Genomic DNA, 17,673 nt, shown 5'->3' with positions numbered 1-17,673 from the left:
ATAGTGATGGACAAATGAATGTTTGTCACCAAATCACAAAATTGTGACATATAGTGACGGATGTAGGACATTGGTCACAAAAGCTTCTTTTATTGTGACAGACAATTAAACCATCGTCACAAAAAATATGATTTATAGTGACATGTTTGTCACAAAATCACAAAATCGTGATATATAGTGATGAACAATTAAGCATTTATCACAAAAATTTAACTTATAGTAACAAACAATTGGATCTTTGTCACAAAATGTTGATTCATAGTGAAGGACAATTGAACGTGTCATAAAATTAAAATCACAAGATTTTAATCATTTTTTGTAATCATTGTTTAAATGTAATAAGTTTAAAATAACCCAATAAATTGGTCATTTGAATTGTTGAATGATATATTCGAATAATGAGTTAGGTTATATATTTAGACATTTGAAAATAATACTTTAGTAAAATTCGATTTAAATCCTAACTAAGGATGACCCTAGATTAATTTTTTATAGACCAATAGACTTTAGTGCTACTTAGGCTCAATGAATCCTTATGATGCTCGAACTGCTCCTGTTCCTTGCTACCTGACAACTTGGATGCACGATAGATGAGGTTGGAAGGTCAAATCTACAAGAAAATGAAGATCAGAAGTACCAAAGGGATTGACTTGGATTAGGCACTCCAATACTTAAGTTAGTTGAGCTGGTAATTAGAAAGTAAAAGCTAGAGATGGCAAGGAATCAAAGAGAGAGTGTTTTCGTAGTGTTATACAGACCTTGTGAGCGAATGGAACTGCCATCATATAAACATCAAGGCCCTGAGTGGTGTGACCACCATATTCGAAAGCAATCAAACATATCTACCCAATGATTATGGAGCATGTTTCCCATTATGGCAATAAGCATCATTCAATTCCTTGCAAAGTGGGCGGATCCGAGGCTTAACGTTACTAGGTGGGCAACATGCTGTCAAGTATATTATGACATTTATTATAAATGAATAAAATACATATTTGATTCATGTTATTATGGTGTGTTTCTGTGTAATATCCTTAAACTTGACACATGAGACTCGTGTTAGTTTAAAATTTTCATAACCATTGGATAGATCTGGGGAGATCTATCATACCAAGACTGACACTAATGTATCGCCAAGTTGGTTAGGGTGGCTTGTCTCAACTGCTAAGGTGAGACTTGAGGTACTTGCAGTGTGGGTTTTCTTGAAACCCTGAATCAGACCAAAATTCCAGTATTGCCCTAGACCTTGGAGATACATGGGCAAAACTGGAATGTTACACCTGACCCCTAGACTCGATTATGATATTGCACTAGATGTCAGATTGGGTCATCTTTGATATGTCAATCAGTGATATCCTTAAAGGGGGTCAAAAATTGGGTATTTGGGACAATCCGAGAATTCATTTGAGTGGATGATCATAGTGACAAGATTAGCCCTTTTGTCGAACAAAGTGAATGATTGGGGATGCACTCTCTCTGATGGAAACCTAAAATGTCGGCAATTGATTTCAATCATTGAAATTTGTTTTGCAAAATATATTTATATAAAGATATACATATATATACTATGGTTTCAAAATGTTTGCAAAATGTTTTAATTCTTGTGATCTATGTGAGTAGAGAGTGTAGCACTGTACCTTATAGCCAAGGGAGATGTCATCTTTTGCTGGACAGTGTTTGATCATTATGGACTAAGAGGTTAAGTGTAAGACCATTAAAAATTATACCTGATGGGCTAATGAATATCAACTAGCATGAAAACAAGGTCTAAACCCTCCAGTCTGAACTGCCAAAGCCTCTACGTCTTCATATCAAGGACCCAATCATTACAAAAGAGAGATCTAGGTCACAAAAATAAGGAAGAAATAGGTTTTGGTTTGGCCCATCTGTAACAGGCCTACAAGGAATCAAATAGAGAGGAGAAAGAAGATGATAGAGTAGAAAGATTGACCGATCAAATCTATGACAGATTACGCTCTGATATCATGTTGTCATCATGGGTCAGGATCAAGGAGTGAAGGGGGAGGAGAGAAGAAGAAAAAGAAACCGAGATTTGGAGGTGGAGTCGGGGTAGCATGTGGTGATTTGGATGCTTCGTTTATGCCAAAACTTAGATCTTCTAGATCTACAGAATCAAACAAGCTAAACCAAACTGAATCAACTATATGATTGACATTTTGACCAACAAACTTCTGATCATCCAATCTAGCTATTACTGATGACTATAATCATTCAGAAAGGGCAAATTTGGCTTAAGAGATACTTAGTTGGACAATATAAAGGACAAATGCAGGATAAAACACAGATGCATAGCACGTATAGGTAGTAAAGAGGATACCTTGCCTCCATCACATTCTGATACTATCTCTAGTTACTAAACCTATTTGTGCATTCATGTTATTATACTGAATTTTCGATAACTACAAGCAACAATACTCAGTGTACCATGTTCATATCTAAACCAATGAAATATTCCGATCAAAATGATTAATACAGAGTTCCATGTATCTCCTTATCCTGTCCGCACAGAAAATTCATACACATAATTATCAACACCGAAGATAGGATACAACAATGACAAGCTTTTGAGCTTTGATGCCAACATTTATGGACATCTTTTTGAGTTCCCAGAAAATATTGGAAAAGTTTGGGAGTTTGGGTAGCCATGGTAAATTGGTAAGAAGATAATACTATTACAACTTTCAGGAGTATTCTGAAAATTGAAACTTTGGTTATGCCATGCATGTAAACAAACAAAATATGGAAATAGTTCCTATATCCTACACTGAAGTAACTGGAGAGGATAGGTCTCATTCCCATTTAATTCTTTCATCAATCACATGTGACTAAGAAGACCAAGAAAATTTTCGTTCACATCTAATTAGTCCATCATGTGTGACCAAGAAGAACAAAAAAGGGTAAAAAATAAAACAATGTTGAGTGCTTGGAGAAACAGAAAAAGTAACTACCAAGTTTCAGAATTGAAGACCATGTTCCCTCGCAGCTTTAGCAAGGGCTTCAACACGCCCATGGTAAGGGTAACCACCCCGGTCAAATGCTACCTTTGTGATTCCTTTCTCCAAACAGTTCTTAGCAATGATTTCACCAACCCTCTTTGCCACTTCCTGGTCAAAACAATTGTTAAAAAAAAAAAAAAGCTTTGCAGTCATACTCATCCATATTGAAAACACCAAGAAAGAGTGTTTCTACAAAGAAAATAAAATCCTAAAAATATTTCCATACAAAAATATGACAAAACTTTCCGAAGAAATGCAGCTAACTGGTAAATTACAACATACATCAATCAATGGCATTAAGGCACAAATCAAGGAAAAACACAATTAAAATCAAATAGAATAACATTTCTAATATACTCTATAGATATGAAAATCCAACAATCATGAATAAATTAAACAAAACCAACTAACCAAATTATTCAGATATTGCTTGCCTAGCCCATGGTTATTTGCGAATTTATTACCCTTACAATCAATGTTTGTCAGATCAAGACTGGCCTTGTTGAACCATGACCAAGTAATTAGGGATGTTAATGGATTGGACTTGTACAAGTTATGCTAACTTGAACCAAATTGATCTAAGGACCCACTCTGCCCCATTAATAGAGCAAGGAAGGGTGGTCAAGGCCCAAGCTGAGCAAGATGAAATACTCTGCCCCATTAAGCAACTCAAAGCCTTCTTAGCATCAGAATTTCAAAATCAAATCTTTGGGAGATCTTAGATACTTTTTGGGTATTGAGGTGGCAAAATCCAAGAAGGGTACATTTATTTCCTAGAGAAATATACTCTTGATTTTCTTGAAAAATCAGGGAAAATGGGTGTTGAGCCTTCAAATACTCCAATTGATCCTAATCACCATCACAAGTGTTTTATAGTTTAATATTTTCTACTATGGTATCATCGATAACTGGGTTAACCTGATGATTGGTCCTTTGACCCATAACCTGTGATGCCTAAATATAAATAGAAATACAGCTAAGGATACAAGAAATGTGGATATGACTACTTTTCCTAAAATCCCAGACATGGATAGGGGTAAGGGTATTTCACTTAACCTGATTATATCATGCTTTCAAATGCAACTTTTGAAGATAGGTGTCATTTCTCAATACTTGTATCTTGACAAATCCAATTAAACCTCTAACATGAACAAATCTTTAACAATATATTTTGTACAAAACTGCAAACATAACATTTTGCATATATAAAAAGTATTAATGCTATAAAAGTGTACTCTAGAAGTGTCCATAGACTCCATACATTATCTAGAGCAATATTAGGCATGTATCAAATCTAACACAGGTATGCCAAGAACAGTCATGGTTTAAAATATCAATAAATTTCTTAATATTTCCATGACACATTTTCTTCTTCATAGACAAAATAATACTAGAATTAACATACTCCCTAATGAAAACTATCGGTACTATGTAGAGTAAATAAGATGGTATTATAAAATGATTCATTGGCAAGAATATCATAGATATGTGGAGTAGCAGTGTTATAGAACACCTATTGGCATGATGACCAACTTGAACCAGCATAAAATCCTGTGGATGTGATATTAAATCTTAGTTTTTGCTTGTATAATAGATTATTTGGTTAACCTATTAGAAAATTGGTACTTTCTGTGATTTTAAATTTTGCTTGGACTATTTTTTATATTAGAAAATAATTTTTGCTTGACTTACCTCATAATGTAATTTTAACTCTTATTCTCATAGAGCTTACAGGACAACCTTGCAGTGTATCATTTTGCCTATTTATTTGACAGTTTCTAACAAGATAATAATTTAAAAGGGTGTACCTATGCTTTTTTATTATTTCATCAAATATCATTATAGCTTTCCACATATTTTACACTATATTTTTACAATATTTCTGACATTTCCAACATGTTTCCTATATTTGGATGACAGGTATTACCACTGACACTGATATTTTAAACCTTGAGCATTGGTATCCGGGTATCTGTGACAAATTGTCCTTTATGCGTTGATGAGCAATTCAGCTCTAACAACATTTCTTACAATGATTTTCCTTTCAAAAGTTTGTGAGCTTACAATTGTAGGCCCAGAAGAATAATCAAATTCTTCAGATATGAGTTTCTGCATTGTTGAAGCTGAAGCAAGGGTGTGCATCTTAGTGTCATCGATCACCTGGACATAGATATGCTTGTTGGAGCGAAAGACAGACAACCTTGGCCTTTCTGGTGTCCCTTCAACCTGTGAAAACAAGAAAAGACAGTTGCATCATGAATTATACAGATCAAAGAAAATACCAATCAGTTTTTTTTTCCTTTCCCAAAAATACCAATCAGTTTTTACTTTCCCAAAAATACCAATCAGTTAATGATAAAAAATAATATGAAAAAAGAATTACTTAAAAATACAGATACTACAACCCAATCTATGTTTGTATAAGCTTCCACTTCTAGATTACCGTGCTTTTTAAACAACAACCCAGCCCTTGGAGTATGATACTTTAGGGGAATGCATAAACTGGCTCAAGACCCCCACAGCATAGGCAACATCAAGACGTGTCGTTGATGAGTACAACAGTATTCCCACCAACCTTTGTAACTGTTTAACATCCTTCAAAGTTTCACCATCACAATCACCCAATCTGTGATTCACATCAATAGGGGTATCAATTGGTTTTGCACCTAGCTTGCTTCTGTCCTACAAGAGATCTAGGATGCATTTCCTTTGAGACATGAAGATACCCTTTTGAGAATGGGCAACCTCGATATACCATAGGAGTCCTAGATCCTTTACTTCAAATTGGGTAACCAAAAACTCCTTCAAATTCTGTATCTTATAGCTCCAGTCACCTATGATGATAATGTCATCTACATTAACAATCAACACTACAACCTTTCCTTGACCTCTCTTGATAAGGAGGGTATGATCAGACTGGCATTTCCTGAACTGCCATATGGAACCTATTAAACCAGTCTCTAGGGGATTGTTTCAACCCATACCAATATTTATTCAGTCTACATACCTTGTCCTCACTAGCTTTGGCACAAAAGCCAGGTGGCTGAACCATATAAACTTATTCCTCCAGGTCACCATTTAGGAAAGAATTTTTTAATGTCAAGCTACTGCAACTCCCAATAAAAGTTAGCAACTAAAGATAGAAGAATACAAATAGAGTTCATCTCTGCTACTGGGGCAAAGGTCTTCACATAATCAAAGCCATATACCTGAGTGTAGCCTTTTTCCACCAACCTCTACTTATACCTTTCTATTGTCCCACCCACCTTATGCTTCACTAAGAGCAACCATTTACACCCTACTGGATCTTTCCCCTTTGGAAGATCCACCAACTCCTAAATATTATTCCTATGGAGGGCACTAATTTCCTCCTTCATAGAATTTGTCCATTCACGGTATGTCAAGGCCTTTGCAACACTTTTGGGGATGGGGATACTATCAATGGCAGACAAAAAGGCAAAGTAAGAAGGAAAAACATGATCATAGATACATAGTGGGTAATGGGTTGTTTAGTACTACATGACTGGACACCCTTTCCATGAGCAATGAGGATATCAAGATCATCCACATGGTCATCAACAAAAATAGGAACACAAGAGTCAATAGAAATAAGAGTGCCTGGTTGTGGACTTACCTCCTAGGAGTTTGATGGTGTTAGTTGCACAGTATCTAGGAGCTCCACATCCTTAGAACTCTAATGATCTCTACAGTGCTTACGTAGAAAAACATGGAAAGGTGCAGGGTCCAAGATTTAAGGAAGATGAATCGATTGAACTTGATTCTCCTCTACACAACTCTCCCCCTAAGAAGCAGGATAAAAATGCTCAAACTCGAAACCCAATCCTGCTCAAGATGCACCCCTAACCCAAATAGCCCTGATATCTTCAATTCTTTCCTCTTAAGCGAGGAGAAACATTATTCTTCGAAAAGGAAATTTTGATTTTATATAATATTCTAACCATTATTGAATTCCAAGTCTCCTCCTTCCCTTTTCTTGAACTAAGTATCCCACATACAATAGAGTTACACTTCTTCTCAGCAATGGCCTTTTTTATGGTTAACTGATAGTTCTATTAGAACGTTTTACAGTGACAGTACACCCAATTCAGTTGTTGACCTCAATTAGTGCTACCAAAATGCAAAATACAAGTAGCAAAAAAGTGTTACAATTACGTCACTTGATCCAATACAAACTGTCCCTTGGGGCCCCTTGTTTTGCCAAACCATCAGCCAACCCATTTGCTGATCTTGGAATCCACAAAATACTTGCTCTCAGCTCACAAATAATGTTTTCTTATCTCTCTTATGGTATATCTATACTTCCAAGGAGGCTCTCAGTTTTCCCTTATCCATCCAATTACCACTTTAGAGTCCCCTTCAATAGTTATGTTTCTTTTGGAGATCATTACTGATAGGAAGCTATTTATGTCAGGCATTTTCCCCTCCAATTGTAGATTGGGTTATCCCATTTACATTAAAAGGAATTAATTACCTATGATCCAAGACTTCCTTAGTTGTAGGTGATGATTCTTAGAAATATAAACCATTTCCTTTTTGAAGAACCTGTTGTGGATCCTAAAAAGGATGGAAACTATATGAAAGGAGTGGATTACTTCAAGGATCATTACAATTACAGAATTACTAAACTAGGATCTAAAGTTTAGGAACTTACCATACTTGCAAGTTAATAGATGACCATGTCATCTAGCCATGGATCTTTTATGGTTTTTTAAATGACAGAATTTTACATGGAAATTCTCAGATGATCAAATAGCAAGGATACTTAATAGGCTTCCAGATCATGAGAACAAAAGGCCATTGCCAACAAATTTATGGTAGGATCTTATGAATGAAGAAGGTAACTCACGAATTCATCGATCTGTATTTGATAACTGCAACTTATAATTCCAATATACATAGAATTTCAACCTGCCACTGAATGAACCCTATCTCATAAGATAGCCTATGAATTATTGGATCAAGCTCTGAGCTTAAAGAACTTTTGCACTTCTGTTTTTGTTAAAGTTGTTTTCTCACTATTTTATCTATTAAATATACTGAAATATTGACTCAGTCATGTAATTTCAATTCACAACGTGAGTGGAATAGTGGACGTTTGTGGATCTACATTTCAATATATGCTTATTTGCCATGCAGCTCAGCACTAACCTGAAACAGTTAGCCAGGCTTCTAGCTTGACCACCTAATTCTCCCTTGTTAAGAAAATGGTGACTTATTGATAACAAGTTAACTTTCTTTAGACAAATTTTTGTTTTCCTTCACTTATTTTCATTCTATAGAAGCTGCTAAGACTACTTGCTCTGTCTGAGCCTTGATTTTATTTTATTTTCTTCTAAACCTGTAGGGAAAAAATATATATACACCATTCCCAACTTCCAATTCCATTTGGTAGATTTAGCCCACTTGATCTTGAAAAAGAAAAGGCCAATTTCCCATCCCATATCTGAGTTGTTTTTTTCTTTTGTAATAAAATAAAATTTATTAAAAGGAAAAAAGAAATTACAGAGGAGAGTGAACAGAAGTCACTTGAGAGAGAGAGAGAAAGAAACACAAGACTTCAAGCTCCACACAGGCACTCCAAGCCAAGCTAGCATCATAAAAACCATCAAAAACCAGAAAAACACAAATCTTTGCAATACAAACCCTATAGCAACAAAAGACCCCAAAAAAATAGCCCAATCAACAAAACTCAAAAACAAAGCCGACAAAGACATAACCACAACAAACCCCACTCGCAAACATCTTACTTGACAACACCAAAACCACAAAACATCCTCAAATGCAACAGCCTTTGATTCGCTAAAACACTAAAATCTTCTTGAGGCTTTCTTTATCTTCAACACCTTGTTTGGTCTAATCCCAAAAGGACTCCCTTTTAGTCTAGAGAAAGCATTTGAAACCAAGACATCTCTATGTTTTCTTTGTTGTTTAAGTCTTCTATTTGTTGCACCAAACTGCCTGGATTCCAACGCACACGAATGGTTCTCATTAATCCTTTCCATTTCCAGAACAGTGTTCTCAAAAAATTGGGCATTAACCATTACTGTAGATTTTTCATTACCTTCTTCTAGTCTAATCGTACTCAAGTCATTATAACTCTCATCAGCCAAAGGTGGATGCACTTGAGAATCTCCCACATTCTCCCTTACAGGCATATCGTAGTGTTCCTCAAGTTCTTGAAACAACTTCCTCGAAAAGGGTTCACCTCCCAACACAAGAAAACCCATCGCTTTAGCTACCTCTGTTGCCGCATTAACCAAGTTGTTCAAGTCAAAGGCCTTGTCAATACAGTGCGATATCATCAATAAGAACTTCCTCCTCAGATGACTCACTTAAACTCTCAGTTCATCAGAAGAACCATCACCTTTCCTAGGTTTTTTCTTCCTCTATTAAAGGTTCTGTTTGATAAGATCTTTTCCTTAAATGCACCTTAGAAGAAGAGTCAACCAACAAATTCCCCTTATTTCTTCTCCTTTCTTTATATCCACCCCCTTCTATAGGTTTAGAATCAAACATAACAAGGTGGAGCCCCTCTTCTAATTTTTCCTCTGTCCTTTCCAAGCTTGAAAAGTGGAGCCCCTCTTCTATTCTTCCCTGACCACCTTCAGGACTGAAAACTATGAGCCAGCCCATTCACCCGTCGATATAAGAGCATCCCCCAACTTCTTTCGCTGTTTAATCTTGAAACTATTCCCCTTATCAAACTCAGAAAACATAGATGAATCACTGAAGCCTGCCTCCATCGTAGAGCACTTGTACTCTGAGGTAGTTTATTGAAACTTCCTCAAACTTCTTCTTAACTTGTTTTCTCTAGGGTTAGTTTATGTCTTAGGTTTTCTTGGATCTCACCCATTCTCACCATTAATGTAGGAATAACTTGTGATAAAGCACTTGTAATCACCTTTGTTGTCTTCCCTTGAAATCTTCTCAATCTTCCTTCAGTAGCCTTTGTGGATTCTAATACTTTTTTTTATTTTTTTGATAAAAACAAGAAAATGAGCTAAACACAGCGGGGGATAGCACTTGCCCAAATGTCATCACAAGATATAGCCTTTAAGGAATTGGGCAACGAAGGATAAGATACATGATTGAAATGAGCACAGTTTGCAAGCCAATCAGCAACACAATTCCCTTCCTGATAGGTGTGGTCGTGCTCGACATCGCCGTCCATCCTCTTGATCAAAGACCTGCAACTTTCGATGATCATTCTAAAACTTTAACTCAAAGAGTTCCTATTTAATAAAGGAAGAAGATTGGACCCTTATAGGGCCGAACCAACAAAAGACTTGTTTGGCCCAATGTTTTAAAACGCGGAGGCATGACGCGAGGCTTTCCACTACCCTAGAGGCGTGAGGCGTAGTTCAGAATGCAAAAGGCGTAAACCTCCCAAACACAAGGAGGTGTAAGCCTCCTTAAGAGGAGGGGGGTTAGGAGGATGAAGAGGAAGGGGGTATCTCATTTTTTCTTTATTTTTAATAAAAATCTTTTATATTAAGAAGAATAAAGATGCATAACATTAGTTGAAAGGGGGGATCTTGTCGAAGCGGAGGCAAGCGAGTAAAGCTTGCTCCGCTGGAGTGGAGCAAGACCCTCCTAACTCAAAAAACCAAATTGGGCTACATCGAAAAGGGGGGGTGGGGGGGTCTGGGGGGCGAAGCCCCCCAACCGAAGGGGCAGGGGGCAAACTACTTTCTTTCCCCTTATCTTTTCTTCCCTTCCCTTTCCTTTTCTTTTCTTTCCTTTTCTCTTTTTTTCTTCTCTTTCTTTTTCTTTCCCTTCCCTTTCTTTTCCTTTAATTTGCTTTCCTTTTTTTCTATTTCCTTTTTTTCTGTCTTTTTATATAAGATGTGCATGAGGCGCATGAGGCGTACACCTCTAGCATGCCTCATGAAAAAAGTGTAAGAGGCGTACACCTCAAAGGTGTCAACACCTCTGCCATACACCTCAAGGCATTTTAGGAGCGCCTCACCTGGAGGCGCACCTCCAGGCGTACGCCTCCCATGCCTTTTAAAACACTGGTTTGGCCCGAACCCACTTGGTCCAACATACAAAACCTTATCTTTTGGACCGGCCCCACTCAGTTCATTAATTAAATCCCCATTTCCTTTTCAATCAGGGAGCTTAGAACTTATCAAATTTACACCACAAGACCCTGACCTTTCATCTTCGAAAAACCTCTTGCTCTGCTCTGTTTCCAGAACAGGGCAAACAGCAAGTGGAATCCTCAAACTGCCTACTTCTAACACGTCCCTTGCCACCTTCTGGTCTTTCAAACGAAACAAAGGATCTTCACCCGCTATTGCACTCCTAAGTTTGAAAACCTCATCAAGGTAAACCAGATCCAGCAATTGCAATTTGTCTGAGTTGTTGAAGATCTATTTTCCCCATAACTTGAATTCCAATTTGCCACCTATTGAAATATGAGTTGTGATATCCTTTTCTTTTTCTCCCAAGGGGTATTGTAATCATGTTAAAAAGAAAAAAAAAAAAAGCATGGACATGGTTTTAATGGTCCAAACAATTTTCACATCAATAGTTCATTTTTTTTAGAAAAGGTAAAGTATAATTGTATTAATAAAAGGTCTTGTGTATGAGTAGCTGTAGATAAAAAGATCTCAAAAAAGGTCATCCTCGAAAATGTATAATCGGAAGTATTGTCTCTGAATTCAGTATGTATAGACATCCAACTTTTAATAGCCTCTATAGCCGAGTTAATGACCTCAGCTTCCGTAGAAGATTTGTTTTCAAACATCCTATTGTTTCTTTCTGACCACACAGCCCAGAGAACTGTCAGAGGGATGGAAGACAAGCAGATCTTTCCTTTCTTGGATAGGCCCTGTAGATGCCATTCCTCCAACAGAACTTTAACCGAGGCTGGCATGCACCAACTTAGATTCAGAGCTTTCAAGAAGTGGGTCCAAACTGCAGAACTAAACTTGCAGTCAAGGAATAGATGCCCAGAGGATTCCACTTCCATATTGCAAAAACAGCACATCAAATCTGACATGTTAAAGCCTTTTTTTCAGCAACATCTCTTTGGACAAACACCTCTCCAAAGCTGTCACCCAAACAAAAAACTTGATTTTTGGAGAAGCCAAATTCCCCCAAATGGCCTGACTGGGAAAAGAGATTTCAGACTCCCCCACTAGAAAATTGTGGAAGAATTTAACTGTAAATTTGCCAGATTTGGTCCACTTCCAAACTTTTGAATCTTGCACATGAAAATTTAGCTGCTGGTATTATAACAGAGCAAGAAAATCTGCAACATGCTGAATTTCCCAGTCATTAAAGCTCCTCCTAAAGGGAGGAGCCCAGCACAGCCTACCTTCCTGGATGAAGAGAGAACCAGTCACTAAGGCCTCCTCATCTAAAGCCACATTATACAAGGCAGGGAACCTCTCTTTTAGAGTGCTGTCACCAGTCCAGTGGTCCAACCAGAATCTGATTTTTCTTCCATCTCCCGCTTTAAATTTGAGACACCTGATGAACTTCCTGTACACCTTGCAGATTCCTTTCCACACCCCACAACTAGGGGTGAGCAAGAAAAACCGAATCGGACCGACGAGACCGAACCGAAAATTCAAGTTAACCAACTGGTTCGGTATTTTTGAAAAACCGAAGCTACCGGTTCGATTTCTGTTGACCAATATAAAGAACTGGTGGTTAACCTAACCAAGCTGTATATATATATATATATATATATATATATATATATATATTGTACATATATTTATGTATGTTATATATTTTATATTATTTATCTATCTATCTATCTTATTTATAATATATAATATATTATTTATTATTTATAATATAATGTTTTATATGTATTTCTATTTTTATATTATATATTTATTTACATTATATTTTATAAAGTCAAAAAAATCAAAAAACCGACGAACCAAACCAATCAACTGATTAATCAATCTTCAGTTCGGTTTTGGTTACCGGTTTTCCAGAAACTGGTACTGTCGGTTCAGTTTGGAATTTAGGCCCAAGGTTCGGTTAACCAAACTGTGAGCACCCCTACCCACCCATTATTCCTTAAGCCATATTTCTCCTCAATAACCTTCCTCCAGAGCTTGTTTGGCTCAGTTGAGAATCTCCACAGCCAGCTTCCCAATAAGGCAAGGTTGAATAACTTTAAATGTTTTATTCCCAGCCCACCCTGAGATTGGGGCTTGCAGATATATTCCCAGCTCACCAAATGGTACTTATGGGAGTCTTTCCAGCCTTTAAGAGAAAATTTCTCATCTTTTTTTTCCAATTCCTTTGCGACCTCTGAGGGAATAGGAAAGAGGCTCATAAAATAAGTTGGAAGACGCTAGCACACTTTTCAAAGAAATTTTATTGTTGAAAAACAATACATGCATCATTCAAACAAAATCAGAATTCAAAGTTGGAATGATTCCATTGCTTGGTAAGATCTCAAAGTGGCCTAACAGCCTAAAATATCTGAATTAGGGGGGGGGGGGGGGACAGAAAGATCTTAAATTTCTACTTCACTAAATCTAGAAGGAAAATATTTTGGTATATAAAATCTGCCACATGTCTTGTGAGGTCTATAGAAAGTAGAATCGAAAGATCAAATTATTTATAAGAAGCAAGTGAATAAGCCCTGAATGAAATTTTACTGTATTTTTTTTAGGTAAGGCAAGGTAAAAACTGATGTCTCATTTTCATCCATTAGAAATCTGGTTACCTCTCTTGTATTACAAGAAGTGATATATATGTATATATATATATATAGGATAACACAAACACCATATATATATAAATAAATAAATAGATAAATAAATATATATATATATATATATATATATATATATATATATATATATATATATATATATATATATTCTCAGCAAACATAAAATCCTCATCAGACGCAGTCAAGTAACTGCTATTTCTATAACCTATCTTAACAGGATAACACAAACGCCATCTCTATTGAATCCTTTGTGTTGTCTTTCTTTTTTTACCCCTGACATGGTATCACCTGCTTCTCTTTCCACTAAACATCTTATACTTTCAAGCCAATCCGTAGGTTAAATTTCAAATGCAGACAGTTTTGACCTTCCTTAATAATCAAAAAGCAATATATGGTTATTTATCTGTGTTGTGGGCCACCCAGAGGTTTGGTTCCACAAATTTCACTGCTTTCCATTGTCATGTCCTTCAGTGGTAATGGGGTTATCTCTTTAATCACTTCATAGCAAACATATCCTCTTCATGGTTTCTCTTTTTAACATATTTATCTAACCATAAGTGTTCTGCTTTGTATTTGTAGTTATTGCAGATACAAAGATATTCTTTATTATTAATTACGAGCTAAGCATAGATCTGAATAGCAAATCAGGTTTCAAATCAGAATAATTAACAGGTCAGACAGAGCTCTTTTCTTAGTAACGGTCAGATAGAGCTCAAGAACATTGTTCTTAATGGAAATTCAAATTCTCTCCAACTTCCCCCGCATGTTCCAGAAGGGAAGCCCACATTCTTGGTTAAAGGCATAGTTTTCAAGGTGCCAAGCAAGGCTAGGCGACAGGGGGGCGCCTTGTCGCCTAGGTGATAAACTTTTTTAAGTAAAAAACATATATCCTAGGGTAGAAAAGTATAAATTTCATGTTCAAGTTAGAAAATCAACATATTCATGAGAAGAAAAGGAAGAAAAATAAATAAATTCAAAAAATTTAAGGGCTGAACCCCTATTTTTGTTATAAGAAAATAAGAAAAGAAAAGGTGGAACAAGAAGAAGAAGAAGAGAGAAATGTGTTGATTAGACAAATTTTTAAGTTCTTCCTTACTTATTGGTTCAGGTTTTGAAGTCTTTGAGTGTTCAATACAGCATTTAGCAATATTTGTGTTGATTAAACCCTAAAAAATAAGAAAATAATAAAAATAAATTAACATGTAAACACACAAAAAGGAATATTTTAGTTTAATAATGTCTACTTTATAATTATAATATCAAAAAATTAAGAATATAAAAGCATTTTATAACACAATGTTCAAAATTGCTTGGCAATTAGGTGAGGCAAGCCTCTAATGGTGCCTTGTCGCCCCTAGGCATTGCCTTGACAACTATGGTTAAAGGCAGTGGCTCTGGTAAGAGAAGCGGTCTCCCTAATTATAGTTCTCCCATTCCACTTCAGGTAATTGGTCCACCACCTATCTATAATTCAGTAAATTGTAAATTACATGGATTTCTTTTGATCATATTTAATCAGTCCGAAAGAAATGGAATTTCTATCCATTAATCTCATATGGACACTTTTCTGGAAAACGCAGAACTGTGTTGAAAGGTTTTGTTTTGGATCCATGCAGGACAGGTTATGCAACACAGACACAACATAAAGATGCTGAAGTTGAGATCACTGGGGCAACAAAGGACTGGATCCACCTGAGCATTATGTTTGATGATAAGATAGTAACTCTGTAAGAATGATTATTCCACTTTAAAAGATATAAGTACATATTTACTAGTTTATGACTTAATGTAAAAATGGCTATCTTAAATCTGGGTAAGGGTGAAAAAAGCAATAACCAACTTAACTAACAGGGACTTAGAAACAAACAAAGCAATGCAGATGTTCCTATGTGGATACGTGGACATTTATGCGTAAGCTGGGCATCTTCAAAACAATTTATGTAAAATGGATATCTTTAATTTGAGCTAAATTATCACAATCAGTGAAACAAAAATCCCAAATGAATGGGATGGCCTGTGGTTAGCCAAAACCAGGGAATCCAAAATATTTTGATTTTGTCCGATTCCCAGGTGGTGATCATGCTTTAAGTAATGGGAGGAATGGGATTCCTCGGTCTTCTGATGTGGCTTTAGACTTTGTTAATACGGTTTGTAAACTCTTTGTAAATGCAAAATTTGAACATATAAATAGGCATCACAAAAGGGGCACCCAAGCTGTAGCCTTGCAAGCTAGAGGTTTTTCAAGTGAGGAAACTTGGCTTCAAACTCCTCCTTGTTGGCTAAGGCTCTGGACTATCATGTATCATGTATCTATTTCTCTATCTTAATGCCAATGTTTATTTATCCACCAAAAAAATGAACAAGAATCTTAGACAGAAGAAGAAGAAGAAGAAGAAGAAGAAGAAGAAGAAGAAGAAGAAGAAATTAATAATTAACGAGAAGTTCATACAGCGTGAGAAACTCGAGTTGGTCCCTAAAGAAAATAAAGTAATAGCCAGTTCAAATAACAAGGAATTGAAACAAATAGAGCAGTACATACATTCTCTCTGATAAGCGGAGAATTTGGTTTAAGGTCATCGTTTATGAATAATGAGAGGAGAAATAAGAATTTATACCTTCTTTCTAATACGGGCATGTCGAGCAAGCCTGTCTTCCCTCCTGGTTGTGGCCTTTGCTTCAATAACCAGAGATGGACTTGCTTTCGCTGCTATGAATTTGGGTCCAAGAGTGAGTTGTTGTGCAGAAGCGAACGCACTGTGAAGGAAGGAAAGAGAACCAGACATGATTTCTCCTCTCTCTCTCTCTCTCTCTCTCTCTCTCTCTCTCGCTCAGAGTACACTCTCCGGTCTCGACACTCTCGCTCACTCGGCTTGCTGTGCCATTTTATTATCCACCCGCCCTTATCGTTCCCCTTATCTATGTCAGAGCAACAGACTCCAAAAATGGAGGTGCGAAGTTGCCAATTGGGCAATGCCCCCCACACCGCACCGAGACTAGATCTGCTAAGGGCGCCTCACACTGACCTCACACACATAGTACCGTGCATTGGGAATATCTCCCTACATGCACATCTAAGTGTGTATTGAGAACACCTCCTCGAATTTACTACTAACAAACGCTCCCAACATGTTATTACAGTTCCATGCTGCATTGACCTGTTGGGACAGGTTGTGAGCATTGCTGGTAGTAGATCCCTCCCTAAGACAAGTTGAGATCTGCTACCAACAAATACTCCCTTTACTGTCTCAACAAGTTATTACAATCACACATTAGGAACATCTCCCAAAAAAACTCCAATGGCCTATTGGGACATCGTTGAGAGCATTTGTTGGTAGTAGATCCCCACCTAGGATCAATTCAAATCTGCTTCCAATAAAACTCCCAACATTATCCCACATCTTTCGGCCATAAATTTGTCCCAAGACCATATGCCCAACTTGTAAATAGAATAGTCGGAGACATGCCATGAATGGTTTTATTAAGTAAAATTAAAGAAGGAGCTTTATAACATTTCCAATTAAGTGGTGACCATCTAAGTCCAATTCAAGCATTATATTTTGGATTATGTCTATTTTATCATATCACAATCCAAGTTGTGATTTGGTTAGAGTAGTCATTTCCTATTGTCTAAATAAACTTGTATTATTTGTTGTAGCTTAATGTTAATTTTTTATTAATTTTTAAGCTTTATTGATTTGTTATTATTTCATATTATTTTTTAGGTAAAATTATAAAAAATCCTCCTTTTATAACAATCCTATAAACCACCCTTATGTTTTGATTGTAACAAAAACTTCCGCTATGGCTCCATTTGGAAAGAGTACAAATACAAATATGTAGAGCTCAAAACCTTATACTTTATATTATTTTGTATGTATTTGTATTATACATATTTGTTTTTGTACTCCTTCTAAACTGAGCCTA

At 36.4% G+C, this 17,673-nt stretch overlaps 1 protein-coding gene and 1 long non-coding RNA gene across 2 annotated transcripts; both read right to left on the bottom strand.

Annotated features, from left to right (window-relative positions):
• Positions 1-281: 281 nt before the first annotated feature.
• On the bottom strand, positions 282-948 carry LOC148874409 (uncharacterized). Its single transcript, XR_016104204.1, has 2 exons — positions 759-948; positions 282-610 (listed from the first exon to the last, which is right to left on the bottom strand). It is a non-coding gene; the product is annotated as an uncharacterized LOC148874409 (long non-coding RNA).
• Positions 949-2,795: 1,847 nt separating this feature from the next.
• On the bottom strand, positions 2,796-16,721 carry LOC148874408 (large ribosomal subunit protein uL18c-like). Its single transcript, XM_088960881.1, has 3 exons — positions 16,365-16,721; positions 5,082-5,243; positions 2,796-3,125 (listed from the first exon to the last, which is right to left on the bottom strand). The coding sequence occupies exons 1-3, from the start codon at positions 16,530-16,532 to the stop codon at positions 2,976-2,978; spliced, it is 480 nt and encodes a 159-aa protein (XP_088817007.1). The 5' UTR covers positions 16,533-16,721; the 3' UTR covers positions 2,796-2,975.
• Positions 16,722-17,673: the final 952 nt, after the last annotated feature.

This window comes from Nelumbo lutea, chromosome 1 (assembly GCF_056320005.1).
Source record: "Nelumbo lutea isolate HS-2025 chromosome 1, American lotus-T2T, whole genome shotgun sequence".
NCBI lineage: Eukaryota > Viridiplantae > Streptophyta > Magnoliopsida > Proteales > Nelumbonaceae > Nelumbo > Nelumbo lutea.
This window is presented reverse-complemented; position numbering and strand designations above follow the sequence as displayed.